Consider the following 20,761-nt stretch of genomic DNA (forward strand, 5'->3'; position numbering starts at 1 on the left):
TGAGCTTTGTGACCCTGCATAGACAGAAACGCAACAGCCATGTTCAAGGCCCAGAAAGGTAGTAAGGACCTGGGGTCGGACCCTGGGAAAATTTTTCATGTTCAAAAATAAAATTTATTCTCTGAATGACTAATTTGCTGTTAAACTCCTCATATGAATGTCTGTGTGGCTTGTATAATTCAGTTCAGACAGTTTGCAAGAATGTTTAGCATCAGTGGTGTGAAAATGATCGTTGCAAGACGCTGCCGGAGTGAACCAGGCTTGAGAGAGTTGTGAATGAGGGCACAGGCGCAGCCTCTGTGTTGCCAGATCCAGCTATTATACACATCTTTGGACTTGTCTTTTTCACTTAATAGACACTTTAGAAAGATGCTAAATTAAGACGTTGCAGTTTAGGATCAGTGATATCTTTATCTTATCTTAAAAGAGAAGTTCACTTCCAGTACTACAATGTACTGATAATTTACTCACCCCCTTGTCATCCAAGATGTTCATGTCTTTCTTTCTTCAGTCAGTAAGAAATTATGTTTCTTGAGGAAAAAAATTCAGGAATTATCTCCATGTAATGGATTTCAATGGTGCCCCCAAGTTTGAACTTCCAAAATGTAGTTTAAATGCAGCTTCAAATGGCTCTGAACGATCCCAGCCGAAGAAGGGGGGCCTTATCTAGTGAAACTGTCATTTTCGAAACAAATTGACAATTTATATACTTTTTAACCTCAAACGCTCATCTTGTCTAAGTCTGCGTGGACTCTGTTTTTTTTTTCTGGTTCAGTACGGTCAAGACAGATAGGATATGTCGAAAAACTCCCAACTTCAAACTTCCGCAACTTCAAAATCATCCTACGTCGCTGCAGAAGTACCGACCCTGTGTTTACTAAGTGAACATGCAAAGAAGATCAAATGCCCTTTACAAAAAAAATGGTAAAACAGCAATGTAGGACAATTTTGACGCTGAAGAAGAAAATCGAGACAGGAGTTTTTCAACATACCCTGTATTGACCCAGATTACACAGACTACACATGGGCATCGCAGAGACCAGACAAGACAAGCATTTGAGGTTAAAATGTATAAAAATTGTCAATTTGTTTCAAAAATGACCAATCGTTTCGCTAGGTAAGACCGTTCTTCCACAGCTGGGATCTAGCCCTTTAAAGCTGCATTTAAACTGCATTTTGGAAGTTCAAACTTGGGGGCACCATTGAAGTCCACTATAAGGAGAAAATTCCTGAAATGTTTTTCTCAAGAAACATAATTTCTCATTGACTGAAGAAAGAAAGACATGAACATCTTGGATGACAATGGGTGAGTACATTATCTGTACATTTTTGTTCTGGAAGTGGACTTCTCTTTTAATTACATTTTAATTTGGTTTATTTTAATTAATTTATTTTTTGTTGTTGTTGTTTTTAATAGCAATATCTGGCAACACTGCATCGCTGGCACTTAAACTGACAGTAATCAGAAAAGCCCATGGACAGGTTATTGCTGACAGGATACACATTCAGTAAGAGAAATGCAAAAAAAAAAAAAAATTATATTATCTGTCAAAAACATTATCAGCACTATCAAAAACAGTAGCATTTAACACTAGTACACAGATCTGTAGAACAAGTAGGTTACAGAATGAAATATGCAAACACTAGCCATGAAGTCTATGCTATGTCATTAGTTATTATATTATATACACTACCGTTCAAAAGTTTGGGGTCAGTAAGACTTGTAATAGTCTTTAAAGAAGTCTCTTATGCTCATCAAGGCTGCATTTACTTGATTAAAAATATAGAAAAAAACAGTAATATTGCAAAATGTTTTTACAATATAAAATAATGTTTTTTATTTTAACATACTTTAAAATAGAATTTATTCCTGTGATGAAAAGCTGAATTTTTATCAGCTGTTACTCCAGTCTAAGTGTCACATGATCCTTCAGAAATCATTCTAATATGCGGATTTATTATTAGAATGATCAGTGTTGGATGAATAACAAGTTTAAAAAGTACAGTGTTTATTCAAAATCTAAATATTTTATAACAATGTAAATTATTTATTATTAACTTTTAATAAACTTTTAATTATTAACTTAATACATCCTTGGTGAATAAAAGTATTAATTTCTTAAAAAAAAAAAAAAAAAGAAACAAACAAACTTTTGAACAGTAGTGTACATTTTCACAAATCATGCTAAAAACATTCCAAGAGCACTAGACAATGTTATCAGCTATACTGTAATGGTTACTAATAAAAACTATAACAGTAATATGTATTGTTGCATGAATAATAAACAGGCGATAAATATCCACCCCTAACTATGGTAAAGTATAAACAAATTTTGATGCGATAAATAAGGTCAGACATCTACATGTCTGTCTCTTTTAAAGTGTTTATAGTGTATATAGTGAGTCTTTAACACTATAACATCACTGTGTCAGCAGCACCACACACATTCGTCATGGTTTTCTTGTGAATGCGCGTCGAAGACTGAGACGAAAGAGAACAAATGTGTAATTTGTGTTCTGAAGACGGTTTTACCGGTCCGGAACGACACGAGGGTGAATAATTAATGACGGAATTTTCATTTTTGAGCGAACCACCCCTTTAATAGTGATTAGTGCCATTAGACACCCACTCCGGCAGATGGCGCTCTTATCCAATGACACTGTCAATCATCCCCCAAAAGCGCCGAAGAAGTGTTCGTCCCGCCGCCGCACAGAGCAACAAACCCAAGCTGGCGTTCTGCACGCGAGAGCAACGTTTGCTTCCAAAATAACATCCCACTCCAGCCCACATTACATCTGTGCTTTAATATTGTGACGCGTTTGAGGACATTTCGAGCGGATACAGCGGAAGTGTCACAGGAGGAGCAGCAAAACTGCCATTATTCATTGAAACCCCCCGGTGAAGTCGGACACGCTGATGGCGGCGACAGTGGAGGAGCTCTACCGTAACTACGGCATCCTCGCCGACGCTAAAGAGGACCTCAGCAAAGTAAACAAACCCTCACGTCTTAGCTTTGTCTGTTCTATAGGATAAGTACTCTTTAGATATTTAGTTTGGGTGGGATTTTATTAATTGAAAGACTGTAGGGTTTCTACGCGGCCTCCTCTAACGTACTAGCACATTAGCGCTAATATCCGACAAGAGATGTTTGGTGTTTTTGAGTAAATAAGGTAACAGGGCCATGTGCGGGCTATAAGCGCAGCTGTGCATGCAGGAAGGGTTTGTATAGTTTGTTTCTAAAGAAGTACGTTGGTTAAATTTGAGGTTTGTTAAAGAACAAGCTGTCACGTTTAGCGAAGGCTAGTGTTACGCTGTGTACGTAACGCGTTTGTGAATGTGGGTTTCCGCAAATCTGCGCACAGAAATACTGATGAATGATTTACATCTTAGGATAAACTTGCATCAGATGAGTGAATTTAGATAATGCAAATCTGGTAGCTTTTTCCTTATTTTGGAAGCTTTAATTTGAGTAAACATTTAGATGTGTAATGTCAAATGTAATGTCATTTATATAATATGTCGTGGTATTTATTTAAACGTTACATATTTATGTGTTCTGTTACATATCATTTATTTGATTTTACTATATACACTACCAGTCGAAAGTTTTTAATATTTTAAAAGAAATCTGCCTGCATTTACTTATTCCGTAGTACAGCAAAAACATAATTCAGAACTATTTTTACTGTTTAAAATACTTTTATTTTCTATTTGAATATATTTTAAAATGTAATTTATTCCTGTGATTCAAGCGTCATTCTTTCAGAAGAAAATTGATTTGCTGCTCAAAAAAAAAAAAATATTTATGTTGAAAACAGCTGAATACAATTTTTTCTTTTTGGGCTTCTTTGGTGAATAGAAAGTTCAGAAGAGCAGCATTTATCTTAAATAAAATAATTTGTAACATTATAAATTTCTTAATTATCACTTTTGATCAATGTAAAGCATCCCTGCTAAATAAAAGTATTAATTTCTATCATTCACAAAAAAATAGAAAAAAAAAATTATACTGACTTCAAGGATGGTATAGTGTATAATGTTACAAAAGCTTTTTATTTCAGATAAATGCTGATATTTGGATCTTTCTATTTATCAAAGAATCCTGAAGAAAAATTTACTCAACTGTTTTAAATATTGATAATAATAATCACAGGAATAAATCAAATTTTAAAATATATTCAAATAGAGAGCAGTTATTTTAAGTAGTAAACATATTTCACAATATTACTGCTTTTGCTGTATTTGGGATCAAATAAATGTGCGACAATTATTTGGCAATTATTTGTCCACGCTTATTAAAAATGGGTGTCATTATCATTGTTGAAAACAATTTTTGCTGCTTTTTGCAGTTATTTAAATATTTTTGTAAAAACTATTGATAATTCTGTTAAACTATTCTATTAATATGATAATTAATAAATAATAATAATATAATATATATATATATTTCCTCACAGGAATAAGTTACATTTTTAAATATCTTTAAGTAGAAAATATTTTTTTTTATTTTAAACTGTAATAATATTTCACAGTATCGCTGTTTTTAGTATATTTTTCTTCAAGTAAATGCAGCCTTGGTGAGCATAGGATACTTCAAAATATTTCACGGGTGTTATCACTCAGTATTTCTTGTATTAAATTTGTTATTAAAATATAAACATGTATCTTAAAGAAACATTGCTTGCATTAATAGAAATGATGTTAAATGATCATAATGATTTAAATGTACTACTTTTATGAAATAGTGCTTATTTTGATCTATTTTGAAAAAATTGCTTCTTTTTTTTTTTTTTTTCTTTCTTTCTTTTTTTTTTTTTTTTTTTTTCAGCACAAAGATGCTTATCAGGTAATTCTGGATGGAGTTAAAGGCGGTCCAAAGGAGAAGCGACTGGCTGCACAGTTCATTCCAAAATTCTTCAGCAGTTTTCCAGAGCTGGCTGATGCAGCCATCAATGCACAGCTTGATCTGTGTGAGGATGAGGATGTATCTGTGAGTACACTATCATCATTTTAGAGATTTGCATGTTGTGGGTGTTAATACCAGAAAACAAATCTTGACATTGTTGGTTTGTCTTTCCTGATTTCCTGATTTCCTGATTATAGATCAGAAGGCAGGCTATCAAAGAACTGCCCCGTTTCGCATCAGGAGAGAATTTACCCAGAGTCGCAGACATCCTCACACAGCTGCTGCAGACAGGTCTCACATCTACTAAAAACCTGCTTTTTTAGGCAGTGTTAAGTTCTTAACAGAAATTAGTCAGATGCAATAACTGTTTTTCAGCTGTTTGATTTATAGTTGTTTCTTCTCGTATCTTCTAGATGATTCTGCTGAATTCAATCAAGTCAACACAGCTTTGATCTCCATATTCAAAATCGATGCAAAAGGTATCCATCTTCATTATGCCCTCAATGCTTTATGGGTAGAATGTGTTATCTGTTAATTCTAATTACGAAGTACTGTTTTTGTGTTGTGTCTAACATGATTTAAAGACCTCCTGGCTGACCCTGGCATCTTTCTTTACAGGCACTTTGGGAGGCTTGTTCAGTCAGATCCTGCAGGGAGAAGATATTGTTCGAGAAAGAGCGATTAAGTTTCTCTCTACTAAGTTGAAAACAATGCCAGATGACGCAATGACAAAAGAGGTGGAGGATTACATCTTCATAGAGACAAAAAAGGTATCATTCATATTTTTATTTTCCACACATATACTACCTTTTAGAAGTGTGGGGTTGGGGAAAGCTTACCAAGACTGCTGTTGTTTGAGCAGTAAAAATAGTAATATTGTATAATATTACCATTCAGAATAACAGTTTTGTGTGTAACTTGTTCCTATGTAAAGCTGAATTTTCGGCATCATTACTCCGGTCATCAGTCTCACATGATCCTTAAAATAATTCTCATATGTGACCCTGGACCACAAAACCAGTCATAAGTGTCAATTTTTTGAAATCGAGATTTATACATTATTTGAAAGCTGAATAAATAAGCTTTCCATTGATATATTAGATTTTTTTTCAGGATAGGACAGTGTTTGGCCAAGAAACAGCTATTTAACAATCTGGAACCTGAGGGTGCAAAAAATAATTTTGACCTATACATTGTATTTTTGGCTATTGCTATAAATATACCCGTGCAACTTAAGACAACTTGTGGTCCAGGGTCACATGCTGTTTTGCTATATATATATATATATATATATATATATGTGTATATATATATATATATATATATATATATATATATATATATATATATATATATATATATATATAGTAAAAAGGTTTTAAACAGTAAGATTTTGGTTTTGTGGTCCAGGGTCACATGCTGTTTTGCTATATATATATATATATATATATATATATATGTGTGTATATGTGTGTGTGTGTGTATATATATATATATATATATATATATATATATATATATATATATATATATATAGTCAAAAGGTTTTAAACAGTAAGATTTTTAGTGGTTGTTGTTTTTTGTTTTTTTTAAGAAGTCTTTTCTACTCACCAAGCCTGCATTTATTTGAATATTTAAAAATTGCAATTTATCCCTGTGATCAAAGATATATTTTCAGCATCATTACTCCAGTCGCATGATACTTCAGAAATCATTCTAATATTCTGATTTGCTGTTCAGGAAACATGTTTATTTTATTATTGTTATCAATATTTAAAACAGTTGAGTACATTTTCAGGATTCTTTGATGAATAGAAAGATCCAAAGGGTCAGCATTTATCTGAAATAAAAAGCTTGTGTATCATTATACACTATACTATTTAAAAGCTTGGAGTCAGTATAATGTTTTTGTTTTTTGGGAAAGAAACTATAGAAATTAATACTTTTGTTTAGCAAGGATTGTTTAAAATTGATTAAAAGTGATGATAAAGACATTTATAATGTTACAAAAGTTTAAACGCTGTTCTGAACTTCTATTCATCAAAAAACCTGAAAAAGTTCTAAAATTCTCTTCAACATAATCATAATCATAGTAATAATAATAATAAATGTTTCAGAGCAGCTAATCAAAATCAGAATATTAAAATGATTTCTAAATGTTCGTGTGTAAAGTAATGATGCTAAAAATTCAGCTTTGAAATCACAGGAATAAATTACATTTTAAAATGTATTCAAATAGAAAACAGTTATTTTAAATAGTAAAAACATTTCAAAATTTTGTTGTTTTTGCTGTAATTTGGATCAAATAAATGCAGGCTTGGTGAGCAGAAGAGACTTCTTTAAAAGACATTAAAAATCTTACTGTTCAAAAACTTTTGACTGGTAGTGTAGTTTTGGAAAATCTGAGACGTTTAAGTTTGATTACTCTGAAAATGGCATGTGGTGTAACCATCAAATAAAAAGTAATAACACACACTTTATTTAAAAAAAAAAAAAAAAAAAAGGGAAAAATGTTTGTATGTAAGTATTCTATCTTGAATTATTAACTGTTAATCAGTTTTGAAATAAATTTTTTGGAGAATTACACCACATGACATTTTACAACTTGAATGAACCTTGTCGTGTCCAATTATTCTTCTATACTTAGAAAGAATAATCAATCATTCTCCCACTTGACCTGTCACTCTATCTGATTGTCTCAGGTCCTAGAGGATGTGACGGGGGAGGAGTTTGTTCTTCTGATGCGTATCCTGTCCGGCCTGAAGACCATGCAGACTGTGAGTGGGCGGCAGCAGCTGGTGGAGCTGGTGGTGGAGCAGGCTTTCCTGGAGCAGGCGCTAAATCCCGCAGATGCAGACAGCGTTGACCGGCTCCTGCAGTGCACACGCCAGGCCTTACCACTCTTTTCTGTGAGTGAAACCACAGCAACGGTCAGCAATAATATTATAATATTTCTCCAATAATAGTCAGCTGTTAAATCTTTTGTCACTTTCTGAAAATAATAAATTATCATAAAATAACAATAAATTGTTCACAAAAAATGCCAATCTTTAAAAAATAAGTGCCAAGAAAAAATCAATGTAGTCTTAATTTTAATTAAACATTTCACAGAACATTTGTCATTTAATTCAGTTTTTATTATTAATATTATCGTTTCATTGTTAGTGTTTTCATGTATGTTTTTCATTCTGAAACTTTAGACTTTTTTTTTTTTTTTTTTTTTTTTTTTTTTTGGTTTTTGTCCTGTCATTCATGAATATTACACTAATACGAGTGCAAATCATGACTGTTTATATTAATGCGAATCTAAATGATCTTTTCTCTTTCTCTCCTCCAGAAAAATGTACATTCTACTCGCTTTGTGACATACTTCTGTGAATTTGTTCTGCCCAACCTCAGTCTGCTCACCAGCCCTGTAGCAGAATTGGACATCCAGCTGGAGGTGAGTATCACATGATGTAAAAATAATGGTCAAAAATGGTTTGAACCCTGCATAAGGTCTCTGCATATTAAGCTTGTATATGAGAGTTCAAGGCACATTTTCATTTAATACTTGTTTGTTTGGGATTTTTTTTGCCCAGATATTCGTAGAATGCTAAAAAAAAAAAATATTGAAAACTCAATATTTTCTGCTCTACAGGTACTAAAGTTATTAGCTGAGATGAGTCCGTATTGTGGCGACATGGACAAACTGGAGGTCAATCTCAACATGCTGTTTGAGAAGCTGCTGGTAAAGGCATACGTTAAACTCCTGACCTCACGCAGGAATTTAGAAAGCTTTCCACTTCAGCCGCTTTGTCATCAGACAACCTCTCATGCTGTGGTTCTGCATCTCTCTGTCCCTTAATGTCTCCAGGAGTTCATGCCCCTGCCTCCAGAGGAGGAGAACGGAGAGAACGCAGCCAATGAAGAGCCCAAGCTGCAGTTCAGCTACGTGGAGTGTCTGCTCTTCAGCTTCCATCAGTTGGGCAAAAAACTACCTGACTTTCTCATCGACAAAATCAGTGCAGAGAAGCTGAAGGACTTCAAGATCAGGTCAGATCTCATATTAATCATCAAAAGGACAATAGTGATATTGAATGTTGAAAATATTTTAAATTTTCAAAACATCTGCATCATTACTAGAGTCTTTATATGGAAAAGTTCAATAGAACCAATACTAGTGGGTTACGTGACTCTCAGACCCCCAGTTAGGACTGTTATGATTCTTCAGTTCAATTCGAGTACTCCATTTAAAAAATGTTTTGCTTGTGTTGAGTAACCTGCAAAGCACCGGAAGTAGCACATTTCACTGACGTGAATACATGAAATGCATTATAAGACCATTTTTTAAAGCTGCATGATATATTTAACACATTTAAAAATCATAATAAAGCATAATGCAGTTGTGAATTCACAAACACTGATTCAATTCAATAAATATATGTAGGTTTAATATATCCGCTTTAATTATTTACACACGTGTAGGTTAGTATGTGCGTGTGAGAGCAGCTCCATTCGCAGTAAATGCTGCTCCACACAAACAGTTATCATTTACGTGTGTGTGGAGCATCTCAAACTACATCTCTGCATATTGCTGTGAGTTTGGGTTTATTATAATAATCATCTGGGAACACAACATGCACAATTTCATCAGATTTGTAAGGTAAATCATTTCTAAACCTATGCCAACACAGGAGAATATATCATTATCTTTCTCAATATGCTAACCGTTCATCACAATTTCAAAATAAAAGCTCAAAATCCTCACTCTGAGTTTACACGTTTTGATATACACTAGGGATGTTCATTTCGGTTATTTTTCCTAACCGACAGCCGACGCTCGTTAACAGATTATTAACCAGTAACCGCCAAGATTATTTTAAAATAAACAAACCACCATTTGTTTTCCAGTGATTAATTTTATGTGTGCAAAAAGCAGCAAACAACAAAACATGAGGAATCACATGGACGCATCACATCACGCACTTGCAGTGCTTCTGCCAGCGGAGAAAAACATCATAAAGCTAGGCTATATATATAATGAATGAATAGGCCTATACAATAAATATTAATACTAAACAAAACGAAAGAAAAAACTGTGCAACAAGTAGCTTTAGTATGCAGAGTTTTTGGTTCATTTTTGTGCTGCACGAAAGGAAGACGGCTAAAAAGCGTCATCCTGTTTTGATCTTTATTTTGCAAAAGCACAAAGATTTGTTTTTATTGTGAAACAAAAGCAAACCGTTTACAGTTTTGATTATCTGTATGACTAGAAGGAGTCGTTTCCACTGTTAGAAGGAAAAAGCCTTTCCATTATCATAATAAAATACAGTCAGCCAAACATATGGAAAAATCAACTGCTTAATCGTTATCAACATACTGAAGTAATATCATGCCAAACCATTTGTTTTATGTGGATACTGGAATGCAAGTGAAGTACAAAACCAGGTTTATGTAATAAATAATATTTTGGCATTCAAATACGGAAACATTTGGATTTGTGTCGAATGAGAGACCCGACATTAGTTTCAGTTTCACTTTAGCCTTAATGAATGTATTTTGGCTTGTCGTTTATATAGCCTAGCTTCTTGTATTTTACATCCTTGTTCTTTCCTGAATATTGTTCAATTGAAGAATTTTTTATAGAGTGAGGGGGAACTAAAATAGCCTAGCCTATGTTTATAGTGTTTGTAAACATTTCGCGTCGGCTTCAGAATGTAATAATAAAACGCAACTTATAGGCCTAGACAATCTATCTTTTTTTTCTCTCAAAAATGCAAGTTTATTTTATTTTAATCATCCAGCAAACGTTTTAAAGTATTTTGATCAATTACTGGGAAAAAAAAAAGAATGACCTTTTAAACCGTTTAACTGATTGTATTAATCGGTCAAAATTCTTTCCGTCGGTTAACCGGTTAAAATGAGCATCCCTAATATACACATATTCAAGAAATGACAGTGGCTGTTGCATTTGTTGTAAAGAAATGGGCAAATATTAAAGATTAAGTGGACATTTGAATGAAATGTTTAGTTAATATTAAACAAGAATTGGATGGCAAAGTAAACTGTAAAACAATAGTCAGGCTGTTTGTGCCCTCTGCAGTCATTTGTTTTAATGCATAATTTACATTAGTTCTATTGTTTGTAATATATTATGTATTTTTAACAGTTTTAAGTAAAACCATATGACTGCTTGCTTTTGATACTGATTTATTTTATCTAATTATTATTGCCTCATTGCTATTATACACTATCAGATTTTTTTTAAGAATTCTCTTCTGCTCACCAAGCCTGCATTTATTTGTTCCAAAATACAGCAAAAGCAGTAATATTGTGAAAAAGTTTTACTTTTTAAACTAACTGCTTTCTATTTGAATATATTTTAAAATTAAATTTATTCCTATGGTCAAAGCTAAATTTTCAGCACTGTTACTCCAGTTTTTAGTGTCACATGATCCCTCAGAAATCATTCTAATTTGCTGTCTAGTAAGCATTTTTATTATTATTGTTATTATTATTATTATCAATATTTAAAATGGTTGCATGCATTTTTTTTCAGGATTCTTTGAATAGAAAGATCCAACAATCAGCATTTCTCTCAACAAAAAAAAACAGCTTTCGTAACATTATACACAATACCATTCTAAAGCTTGGAGTATAATTTTTTTGGGGAAAGAAATTATGGAAATTAATACTTCTGTTTAGTAACAGAAGTATTATAATGTCACAAAAGATTTCTATTTCAGATAAATGCTGTTCTTCTAAAGTTTCTATTCATCAAAGAAACCAGAAAAAATTCTGTTCTGCTATTTTCAACATGATGATAATTTTTTAAGCTTTAAAATATATTAAAATAGAAAACATTTTAAGTAGTAAAAATCTTTCAGATTTGTACTGTTTTTGCTGTACTATTTGGTCAAATAAATGCAGCCTTGGTGAGCAGAAGAGACTTCTTTAAAAAAGCATTAAAAATCTTGCTGTTCAAAAACTGTTGACTGGTAGTGTACATGTATTTTAAGTAATTTTTAAAGACTGTTAAATATCTATTTTAATTACCACAGAAAAAAAATAGAATAATCCGGTTACTCGATTAATCATCGGAATGATCAACCAGTTACTTGATTATTGGCCCTGATTTCAATACCACAGAGAAAACAATGCTATTTTTTTTTTTTTGTTTTGTTTTGTTTTTTTTAAGAAATTAATATGTTTGTTTAGCCAAGGATGCATTAAATTGATTGAAAGTGACAGTAAAGACATTTATAATGTGAGAAAAGATTTCTATTTCAAATAAATGCTGTTCGTTTGAACTTTCTATTCAAAGCAGCTTGGGGAAAAGAAGCAAAAATATTAAGCAGCACAACTGTTTTGATAATTCTAGCAATAAGATAATTGATGATAAATGTTTCTTGAACAGCGAATCAGAAATTTTAAAATGATTTCTGAAGGATCATGTGACACTGAAGACTGGAGTAATGATGCTGAAAATACAGCTTTGATCACAGGAATAAATTACATTTCAAAATATATTAAAATAGAAAATGTTTCGATATTCTGTTTTTACTGTATTTTGGTCAAACAAATGCAGCATTAGTCTTCTAAAAAATCTTATTACATTGTGAAGGGCAGGTGAACTGTACATTAAACTACTTGTTGTTTAATTTACAGGTTACAATACTTTGCACGCGGGCTCCAAGTATATATCCGACAACTGCGTGTTGCTTTGCAAGGCAAGACTGGAGATGCATTGAAGACCGAGGAGGTATGATTTAATGCTTTTTAAAGTGATCTTTGCTTCATAGCATTTGGCAAGTTGTAAGTTGGATTTATTTATTTTTTTGGTCAAAATTTACCAAATGCGTTTCAAAAACCCCTGGAAAAGTATGATGAAAGATGTCATGTATTCCATTTTTGTCTCTTCACAGAATAAAATCAAAGTAGTGGCTCTGAAGATCACCAACAACATAAATGTTTTAATCAAGGTAACATCTATGAACTCTCCTAGTTTTGAAAGTCTGTCTGTTTTATGTCAAATTTCGATCTCATTTATTTTCTTCAATCTTCTCCAGGATCTGTTTCATAACCCTCCATCCTATAAAAGCACAGTTACTCTGTCCTGGAAACCAGTGCAGAAGACAGAGGCGGCGGCGGCAGCAGCAGCAATCGGGTATGTGTTCAGATCAGTCTGGATGTTGAGATCACCATATTTAGTCTGCTTATTAAAGTTTTTGCCATGATCTCTCCGTCTATATCCTACAGCCAGAAGAGGCAGTCAGGAGAAGACATTGGGGCAACAGTGACAACAAAGAAGCTTCCCACAAATCTTCCCAGGAGGGACGCCCGACAAATATACAATCCGCCCAGCGGGAAATACAGCGCCAGCATTGGAAACTTCTCTTATGGTTAGTGTCTCATCTAAATGTATTTGGTAGCACTGGATGAGTTAGCATCTGTGTATATAACTGATCTCATCTGTGCCTTCAGAACAACGAGGAGGCTTCAGGGGCGGCAGAGGACGGGGCTTCGGAGGAAGAGGAAACAGAAGCCGAGGCCGGATTTATTAAGAGGACTGCATATGCTTCTATACCCATGCAACTGCATTACCACAACACAACAATATCTCTGATACAGTTTCTCTCGTCTGGTCCTTCCTGCATCTCACAGCCCTCCATCCATCCTTTTTCTCTCCACATTTTTCTTATTTTACTCTTGGGTGTTTTTGAAAATCCGTTCACAGCCGGTTATCCCGTTGGTTACAAATGTGTGGGTTGTGTTTTTCTTTCTGGATCATCTTTGTGGAACAAAAAAACTGCCAAGGTGTATTTTCTTTTTTTAAGAGTTTTTGTATGGTGACATGTATCTTTTCTTTTTTAACTTTTTAATTTTTTCAATGCTTTTGTTGGATCAAAAATCACAGATTTGTAAGAAGTAAAAAAGAATATCCTTCTGAATTTTATCAAACTTGTGTGGGTCAAATCTTATGCTGTCTTTCTTATTTCAGGACATAAATATTTAAGTTTGTATGACGCCCCTTATGCCCTGATGTTTGTTAACTTTGTATTAAGTTAAAATGTAGTTTTTTTTTTTTTTTTGTTTTTTTTTTTCCAAGATAAGTAAAATATTCCACGGAAGTTGTCCTTTTAGAGTAGGATTGCCTTGTCTTTTCAAACTATTACGAGAATAATTTAAGGAACCAATCGTTTTCAAATATTGCTTGCATAGATTTGAGTTCTTTCGATTTGTGCATGCTTAGTTTGTAGAAGATATTTAAATGTTTCTGATTGACCGAAATCAGACATTTATGTACTACAGCTGTTGGTTTTCATTTCAAACAAGATTTTTCACCCACATTAAATCTTTTTGCCTTTTTCAACAGATTCTCATTGGTTCATTTGAATGTGAATATTGGGGTAAATATTTAGCCATGAATCTTGCATTTTACATATTCAACACTCGTGCTTATTCAGAGTTGAACTGTCACAACTGAAGTTCATATGGAAGAATTACACCACTAGATGGCCATCCAAGTCCACAGTCTGCAACCAAGAAAGCACATTTACATTCAAAACATGACAATTTAGTATATTAGAGAATTTCAAATTTGTTGGCCATTTTAATCTAAGTGTTTTATTTTGATCACATACTAATTCTTAACATCGCTTTTCTACCATTGTGCAATCTATCAATCATTCACCATATGTGACCCTGGACCTCAAAACCAGTCATAAGTAGCACGGATATATTTGTAGCAATAGCCAATAATACATTGTATGGGTCCATGAAGATATTTTGGAAATTTCCTACCGTAAACGTATCAAAACTTACATTTTGATTAGTAATATGCATTGCTAAGAACTTAATTTGGACAAGTTTAAAGGTGATTTTCTCAATATTTAGATTTTTTTGCACCTTTTAGATCCCTGATTTTCAAATAGTTGTTTCTCAGCCAAATATTGCCCTATCCTAACAAACCAAACGTCAATAAAAAGCTTCTTTATTCAGCTTTTAGATAATGTATAAATCTCAATTCACTAAATCTCACTTAAGACTGGTTTTATGGTCCAGGTTCACACATCTGTTTTATCTCTAAAATACATAGACATCATATGATGCAACTAGACTTGCGTCAATAAAATAACTTTTAATAATAATTTAGATTGTGTGAGAGAGATTTTGCTTACATTTTGTCCCTTTAATGATAGTAAAATTCAAAAAAATGTCTTAACAAAAGCCTAAAATGCAAAATGTTTATGCGACTTACGTTTTAGGGGTAACGTAATATAGGAAAATAATGTTAGCCTAACTTAATTACATATGTGACCCTGGACCACAAAACCAGTCATAAGGGTCATTTTTTTAAACTGAGATTCATAATTTACCTGAAAGCTGAATACGTTTTCCGTTTGTTAGGATAGGACTATATTTGGCGGAGATACAACTATTAATTATAATTATACAACTATGAAAGTCTGGAATGTGAGGATGCAAAAAAATCGCACCTTTAGAAATCAGAAAATCGCTTGTTGTTCAAATGAAGTCTTTAGCAATGCATTACTAATCCAAAAAAATCAGTTTTGATATATTATGGTAGGTAATTTACAAAATATATTCATAGATTTTTACTTACTATTCTAATGATTTTTGGCATAAATCATTACCCATACAATGTATCTTTGGCTATTGCTACATCCGTGCTAATTAAGACTGGTTTTGTGGTCCAGGGTCACATATGTGACCCTGGGCCACAAAACCAGTCTTAAGTCGCTGGGGTATATTTGTAGCAATAGCCAAAAATACATTGTATGGGTCAAAATTATTGTTTTTTCTTTTATGGCAAAAACCATTACGAAATTAAGTAAAGATCATGTTCCATGAAAATATTTTGTAAAATTCCTACTGTAAATGTATGAAAACTTAATTTTTAAAAAGTCATATACATTGTTAAGAACTTCATTTAAAGAACTTCAAAGGCAAATTTCTCAATATTTTGATTAGTTGTATCTCAGCCAAATATTGTCCTATCCTAACAAACCATACATCAATGGAAAGCTTATTGATTCAGCTTTCAGATTATGTATACATCTCAATTTTGAAAAAATTACCCTTATGATTGGTTTTGTGATCCAGGGTCACATATATACATGTGAGGGAATTGAATTTCGACTCCTCGACAATAAAAATACGGTTATACATGATTAACACATACCTAATTAAGTTGTTTTTCCCTATGTCTGACGAAATAACCGCCTCGTGTGAGATGTATAGCAGAAAAACAGGACTCAGACGGATTTTAGGGTTAAATCCGTCGAGTTTTTACCTCACTTCAACAGGTATGTCCTCCCGCGCTTTTCACTGAACGCTAGGTGGCGCGATCAGACCGCGGGAAAGCAGCGTCGGTTGCTCGTGACTAGGTATTTCCCAAATCAGTCACTGTAGCTCTTCAGCTCCTCACGCGTTGTCTGAAAGAGATAAAGTGAGTGAATAAGACACCTTCTCCTTATGATTCTGATCGTGTTAGAGACGTGTTTTGCTTTTGGCGTTTAACGAGACCGGAACGATTTAAGAGCAGCACGACAACACAGACGGGACGCAACAGTAGGCGTCTGATAGTGATCGGCTATTTTTGTAAGACGTGATAAATCGATGGACCAATCAAGAGGTGGGCAAATAGGCTGGAACAACAAGCGTACGATATCAAACAATATGTTCATGGTACTGCAGTGAGCAGGTGGGGCAGTGGCTGTATTGGATGGAGTGGAAAACCACCACAACAAGTCAACTAATTAACGTTCTTTGTATTAACGACTGTGCCAGTTTAATACAGCCCAGATCCTTAACTAGCAGGTCACCCAAGGTTTCACAGGTCTCTCTGTAGGGTTGTGAAGATAAAATCTTTGCTTTTTAGGAAGACTTGTTTCATAAAATACCGGAACCAACTCATTTGTAGTTCCTGTAACTGTTCCCGCTGATAAGAACAGCCTATTAAGTATTTAGACACGTTACATGCATTATTATCTACAGCACCAATACTCAATGTAACATTCCTAAAAACTAATTTTATCAGCGTTTATGTTTTTATTTAAGAATAATAATTCAGCGTGAACAGTGTAGGGCAATTTTTGAAAGATGGACTCAAATGAGTCGGTTCTTTTTTAGTAAATCATGAAACCACAGCTCGATCAGTGTAGACAGATTTTCAACTAAATGAGTCATATGAACCGAATCTTTTAGGTGAGTTAAAAGCACACCGCTTCGTCAGTGAAGTAAGATTCCCCAGCGCATGGCTCTTACTAATCGGTTCTTTTTAATCATTTTAAGCATACAGCGTGATCAGCGTAGTCTGATTCAAAGAGATTTAGTGAATCCAAACCATACAGCATAACAATTGTAGTCAGATTCTCAAACAAATGACTTTCATGAACTGATTCTTTTTAGAGAATTTTTAAAAGAGCATACTACTGTATGACCAGAGTAGTCTGATTCCCAAGTGAATGATTCTTATGAGTCGGTTCTTTTTGGTAAATTAAAAGCATACGGTGTGATTAGCATTGTCTGATTTTTGAGCAAAGGTTTCTTGTGCCAGTTCTTTTTAGTAAGTTAAAAGAATATGGCGCGACCAATGTAGTCCGATTCCTGAGCGAATGACTCATATGAAACTTTTATAGGGTATTAAAAGCATACAGTGTGACCAGTGTAGACCGGTTCCAGAGCAAATATAATTTAATAATTTTTACTAATTTACTAAGAAGAATGATACAATGCTTTTAATAAATTAAAAGCATTCCACTTTGCCAGTGTAGTCTGAAAGGAGTGAATGATTCCAGAGTGAATGAGTTTTATAAACCGTTTCTATTTAGTGAATCAGAAGCATTGAGCTTGACCAGAGTAGTCTGATTCCCAAGTGAATGATTCTTATGAGTCGGTTCTTTTTGGTAAATTAAAAGCATACGGTGTGACTAGCATTGTCTGATTTTTGAGCAAAGGATTCTTGTGCCGGTTCTTTTTAGTAAGTTACAAGCATATGGCGCGACCAATGTAGTCCGATTGCTGAGCGAATGACTCATATGAATCTTTTATAGGGTATTAAAAGCATACAGTGTGACCAGTGTAGACCGGTTCCAGAGCAAATATAATTTAATAATTGTTACTAATTTACTAAGAAGAATGATACATTAATTTATTAATTTATTAAAAGCATTCCGCTTTGCCAGTGTAGTCTGATAAGAGTGAACAATTCCAGAGTGAATGAGTTTTATAAACCGTTTCTGTTTAGTGAATCAGAAGCATTGAGCTTGACCAGGATAGTCTGATTCCTGAGTGAATGACTCCCATAAACCAATTATTTTTAGTTAATCAAAAGCATATAGCACGACCAGTGTTGTCTGATTCCAGAGTGAATGTGTTTCATAAACCGATTCTTTTTGTGATTCAGAAGCATTCAGCTTGACCTTTATGGTCCGATTCCTGTGTGAATGACTCTCGTAACTGATTCTTTTTGGTGAATCAACAGCATACAGCACAACCAGTGTTGTCTGATTCCAGAGTGAATGTGTTTCATAAACTGATTCTTTTTAGTGAATCAGAAGCACTCGGTGTGACCAGTGTAGTCCAAATCCTAAATGTGAATGACTTTCATAAACCAATTATTTTGGTGAATCAGAAGCATTCAGCATGACCAGTGTAGTCCGATTCCAGAGTGAATGAGTTTCATAAACCGTTTCTTTTTAGTAAATCAGAAGCATTCAGCTTGACCTGTATGGTCCGATTCCTGTGTGAATGACTCTCATAAACCGATTCTTTTTGGTGAATCAAAAGCAAACAGCACAACCAGTGTTGTCTGATACCAGAGTGAATGTGTTTCATAAACTGTTTCTTTTTAGTGAATCAGAAGCACTCGGTGTGACCGGTGTAGTCCAAATCCTGAGTGAATGACTTTCATAAACCGATTCTTTTGGTGAATCAGAAGCATTCAGCGTGACCAGTGTAGTCCGATTCCAGGGTGAATGAGTTTTATAAACCGATTCTTTTTAGTAAATCAGAAGCATTCAGCTTGACCTGTATGGTCCGATTCCTGTGTGAATGATTATCATAAACCGATTCTTTTTGTGATTCAGAAGTATTCAGCGTGACCAGTGTTGTCCAATTCCTGAATGAATGACTCTCATAAACCAATTCTATTGGTGAATCAGACACATTCAACTTGACCTGTGTAGTCTGATTCGTGAGTGAATGAGTTTCATAAACCAATTCTTCTGGTGAATCAAAAGCATATAGCACAACCAGTGTTGATCGATTTCCGAGTGAATGAGTTTCATAAAACAATTATTTTTCGTGAATCAAGCATACAGCATGACCAGTGCCGTCTGATCCCAAAGTGAATGTGTTTCATAAACTGATTCTTTTTAGTGAATCAGAAGCATTCAGCTTGACCCGTGTAGTCCAATTCCTGAGTGAATGACTCTCGTAAGCCGATACTTTTTAGTGAATCAAAAGCATTTAGTGTAACCATTGTAGTCTGATTCCCAAACAAATGACTCTAATAAGGTTCTTTTTAGTGAACACTTACTGAATCAGTCGGAACGGTTAGTGTTTTCATGTTGTAGTAACTGATTGGTAATATAGTGAAGCATCCACTTTTGAAGTGGTATTGCATTCAAATAGTTTACATTTTTAATTTAACATATGTTTAGAACCAATTACTGGTTTGCATTTATGCCGCCTCTTAAAAATCAGTACAAACGCAGCTTTTTCAAGAACTGCACTGAATTTATTTCTGATTTGTTATGTTTTTTCTGATGAAATCTGAAATGATCTCATCATTTGGCAACAGACCAACCAAAGTGAGTAAACACAATAAGAATAGCATTTCTTTTTTCTAAATGCTTCTGCTTGAACAGTAGAACCATTAACGGAACAGTTAACGAATCGTTCATGAATCAGAATTGTAACCATTTTGGTTCTTAATGATTCATTTCAACTAAATGCCATCCATTTGAATCCATATGCATTTGTTTCGCAGCGCTGCTCTGCAGCAGAAGTTGAGTTGTCGCACCTTGCACAGCCACGCGACACAAGTATGGCTGAAGAACTGCAAGAAAAGAACGCTATCCTCTTTTTCATGAAAGACTACCATCCGCCCCCTCATGTACAATGCCTGGAATAGTAACAGCACTGCCAGGCTTACTAAATATAGCAACCAGTGAGTGTTAACATGTCAACTAGGAACCCGCAAGAAGTGGTTTCCACACGTGTGGCTGTTGTGGCTACACAAAATCCTATAAATAGACTAATAGCCTATGCAACACGTCTTCAATAACTTATAAGCGTCGATCAAGCCGTCGCACAGTTAACCCTGCACGTGTCACCTGTCTAAGTTACGTTAACCGTAAATACATTTTAATACCTTGCTCTCTTTCGCGCAGCCTTGTTATGTAATAGGCTATGTATGTGAATGGAGACAAGGGGCTGGATGAAACGTGAAGGATCATGCGATGTGGGCAAAGCAGCAGCTGAGAGATGCAAACAAGGCAGGACCCTTCGGGTTTTCGCCAGCACAAGTCATTTTCTTTTTGCTGCATCCGGGAAGTCCCGACTAAGTTTTGAATGAACGAATAAATGAATTAGCAGAAGGGGCTAACGAATGAATAAACGGCAGTGAACTTTACGGACGTGCACGTGAAAGGCCGGTCTGACTTTCTTAACATGTTACGCAGGAGGAACATCATGTGACAGCTTGCCCGTTCATAAATATTCACCGTCTCTATTCATGCAGACTCTTCTCTTGAGGTAGTCATTGTGCCTCGGCTCTGAACCATGTGATTCTGATGGGAGGGGGAGATTCTATAAATAGCTCTATAGCTCGGCTTCCATTG

General features: G+C 34.3%; 1 protein-coding gene across 2 annotated transcripts; it reads left to right on the forward strand.

The window, feature by feature from the left end:
• The first annotated feature begins 2,675 nt into the window (after window positions 1-2,675).
• api5 (apoptosis inhibitor 5) lies at window positions 2,676-14,266 on the forward strand. 2 transcript variants are annotated; one of them, XM_051100253.1, is made up of 14 exons: window positions 2,676-2,989; window positions 4,830-4,991; window positions 5,105-5,198; window positions 5,321-5,386; window positions 5,526-5,677; window positions 7,610-7,837; window positions 8,245-8,349; window positions 8,548-8,637; window positions 8,764-8,942; window positions 12,558-12,651; window positions 12,815-12,871; window positions 12,959-13,056; window positions 13,149-13,291; window positions 13,374-14,266. In XM_051100253.1, the coding sequence occupies exons 1-14, from the start codon at window positions 2,918-2,920 to the stop codon at window positions 13,451-13,453; spliced, it is 1,620 nt and encodes a 539-aa protein (XP_050956210.1). In that variant the 5' UTR covers window positions 2,676-2,917; the 3' UTR covers window positions 13,454-14,266. The 2 variants fall into 2 exon arrangements, with proteins under 2 accessions (XP_050956210.1, XP_050956211.1); XM_051100254.1 differs by having other exon boundaries at window positions 7,610-7,816.
• Window positions 14,267-20,761: the final 6,495 nt, after the last annotated feature.

The sequence above is a fragment of the Labeo rohita genome, chromosome 25 (genome assembly GCF_022985175.1).
Source record: "Labeo rohita strain BAU-BD-2019 chromosome 25, IGBB_LRoh.1.0, whole genome shotgun sequence".
NCBI lineage: Eukaryota > Metazoa > Chordata > Actinopteri > Cypriniformes > Cyprinidae > Labeo > Labeo rohita.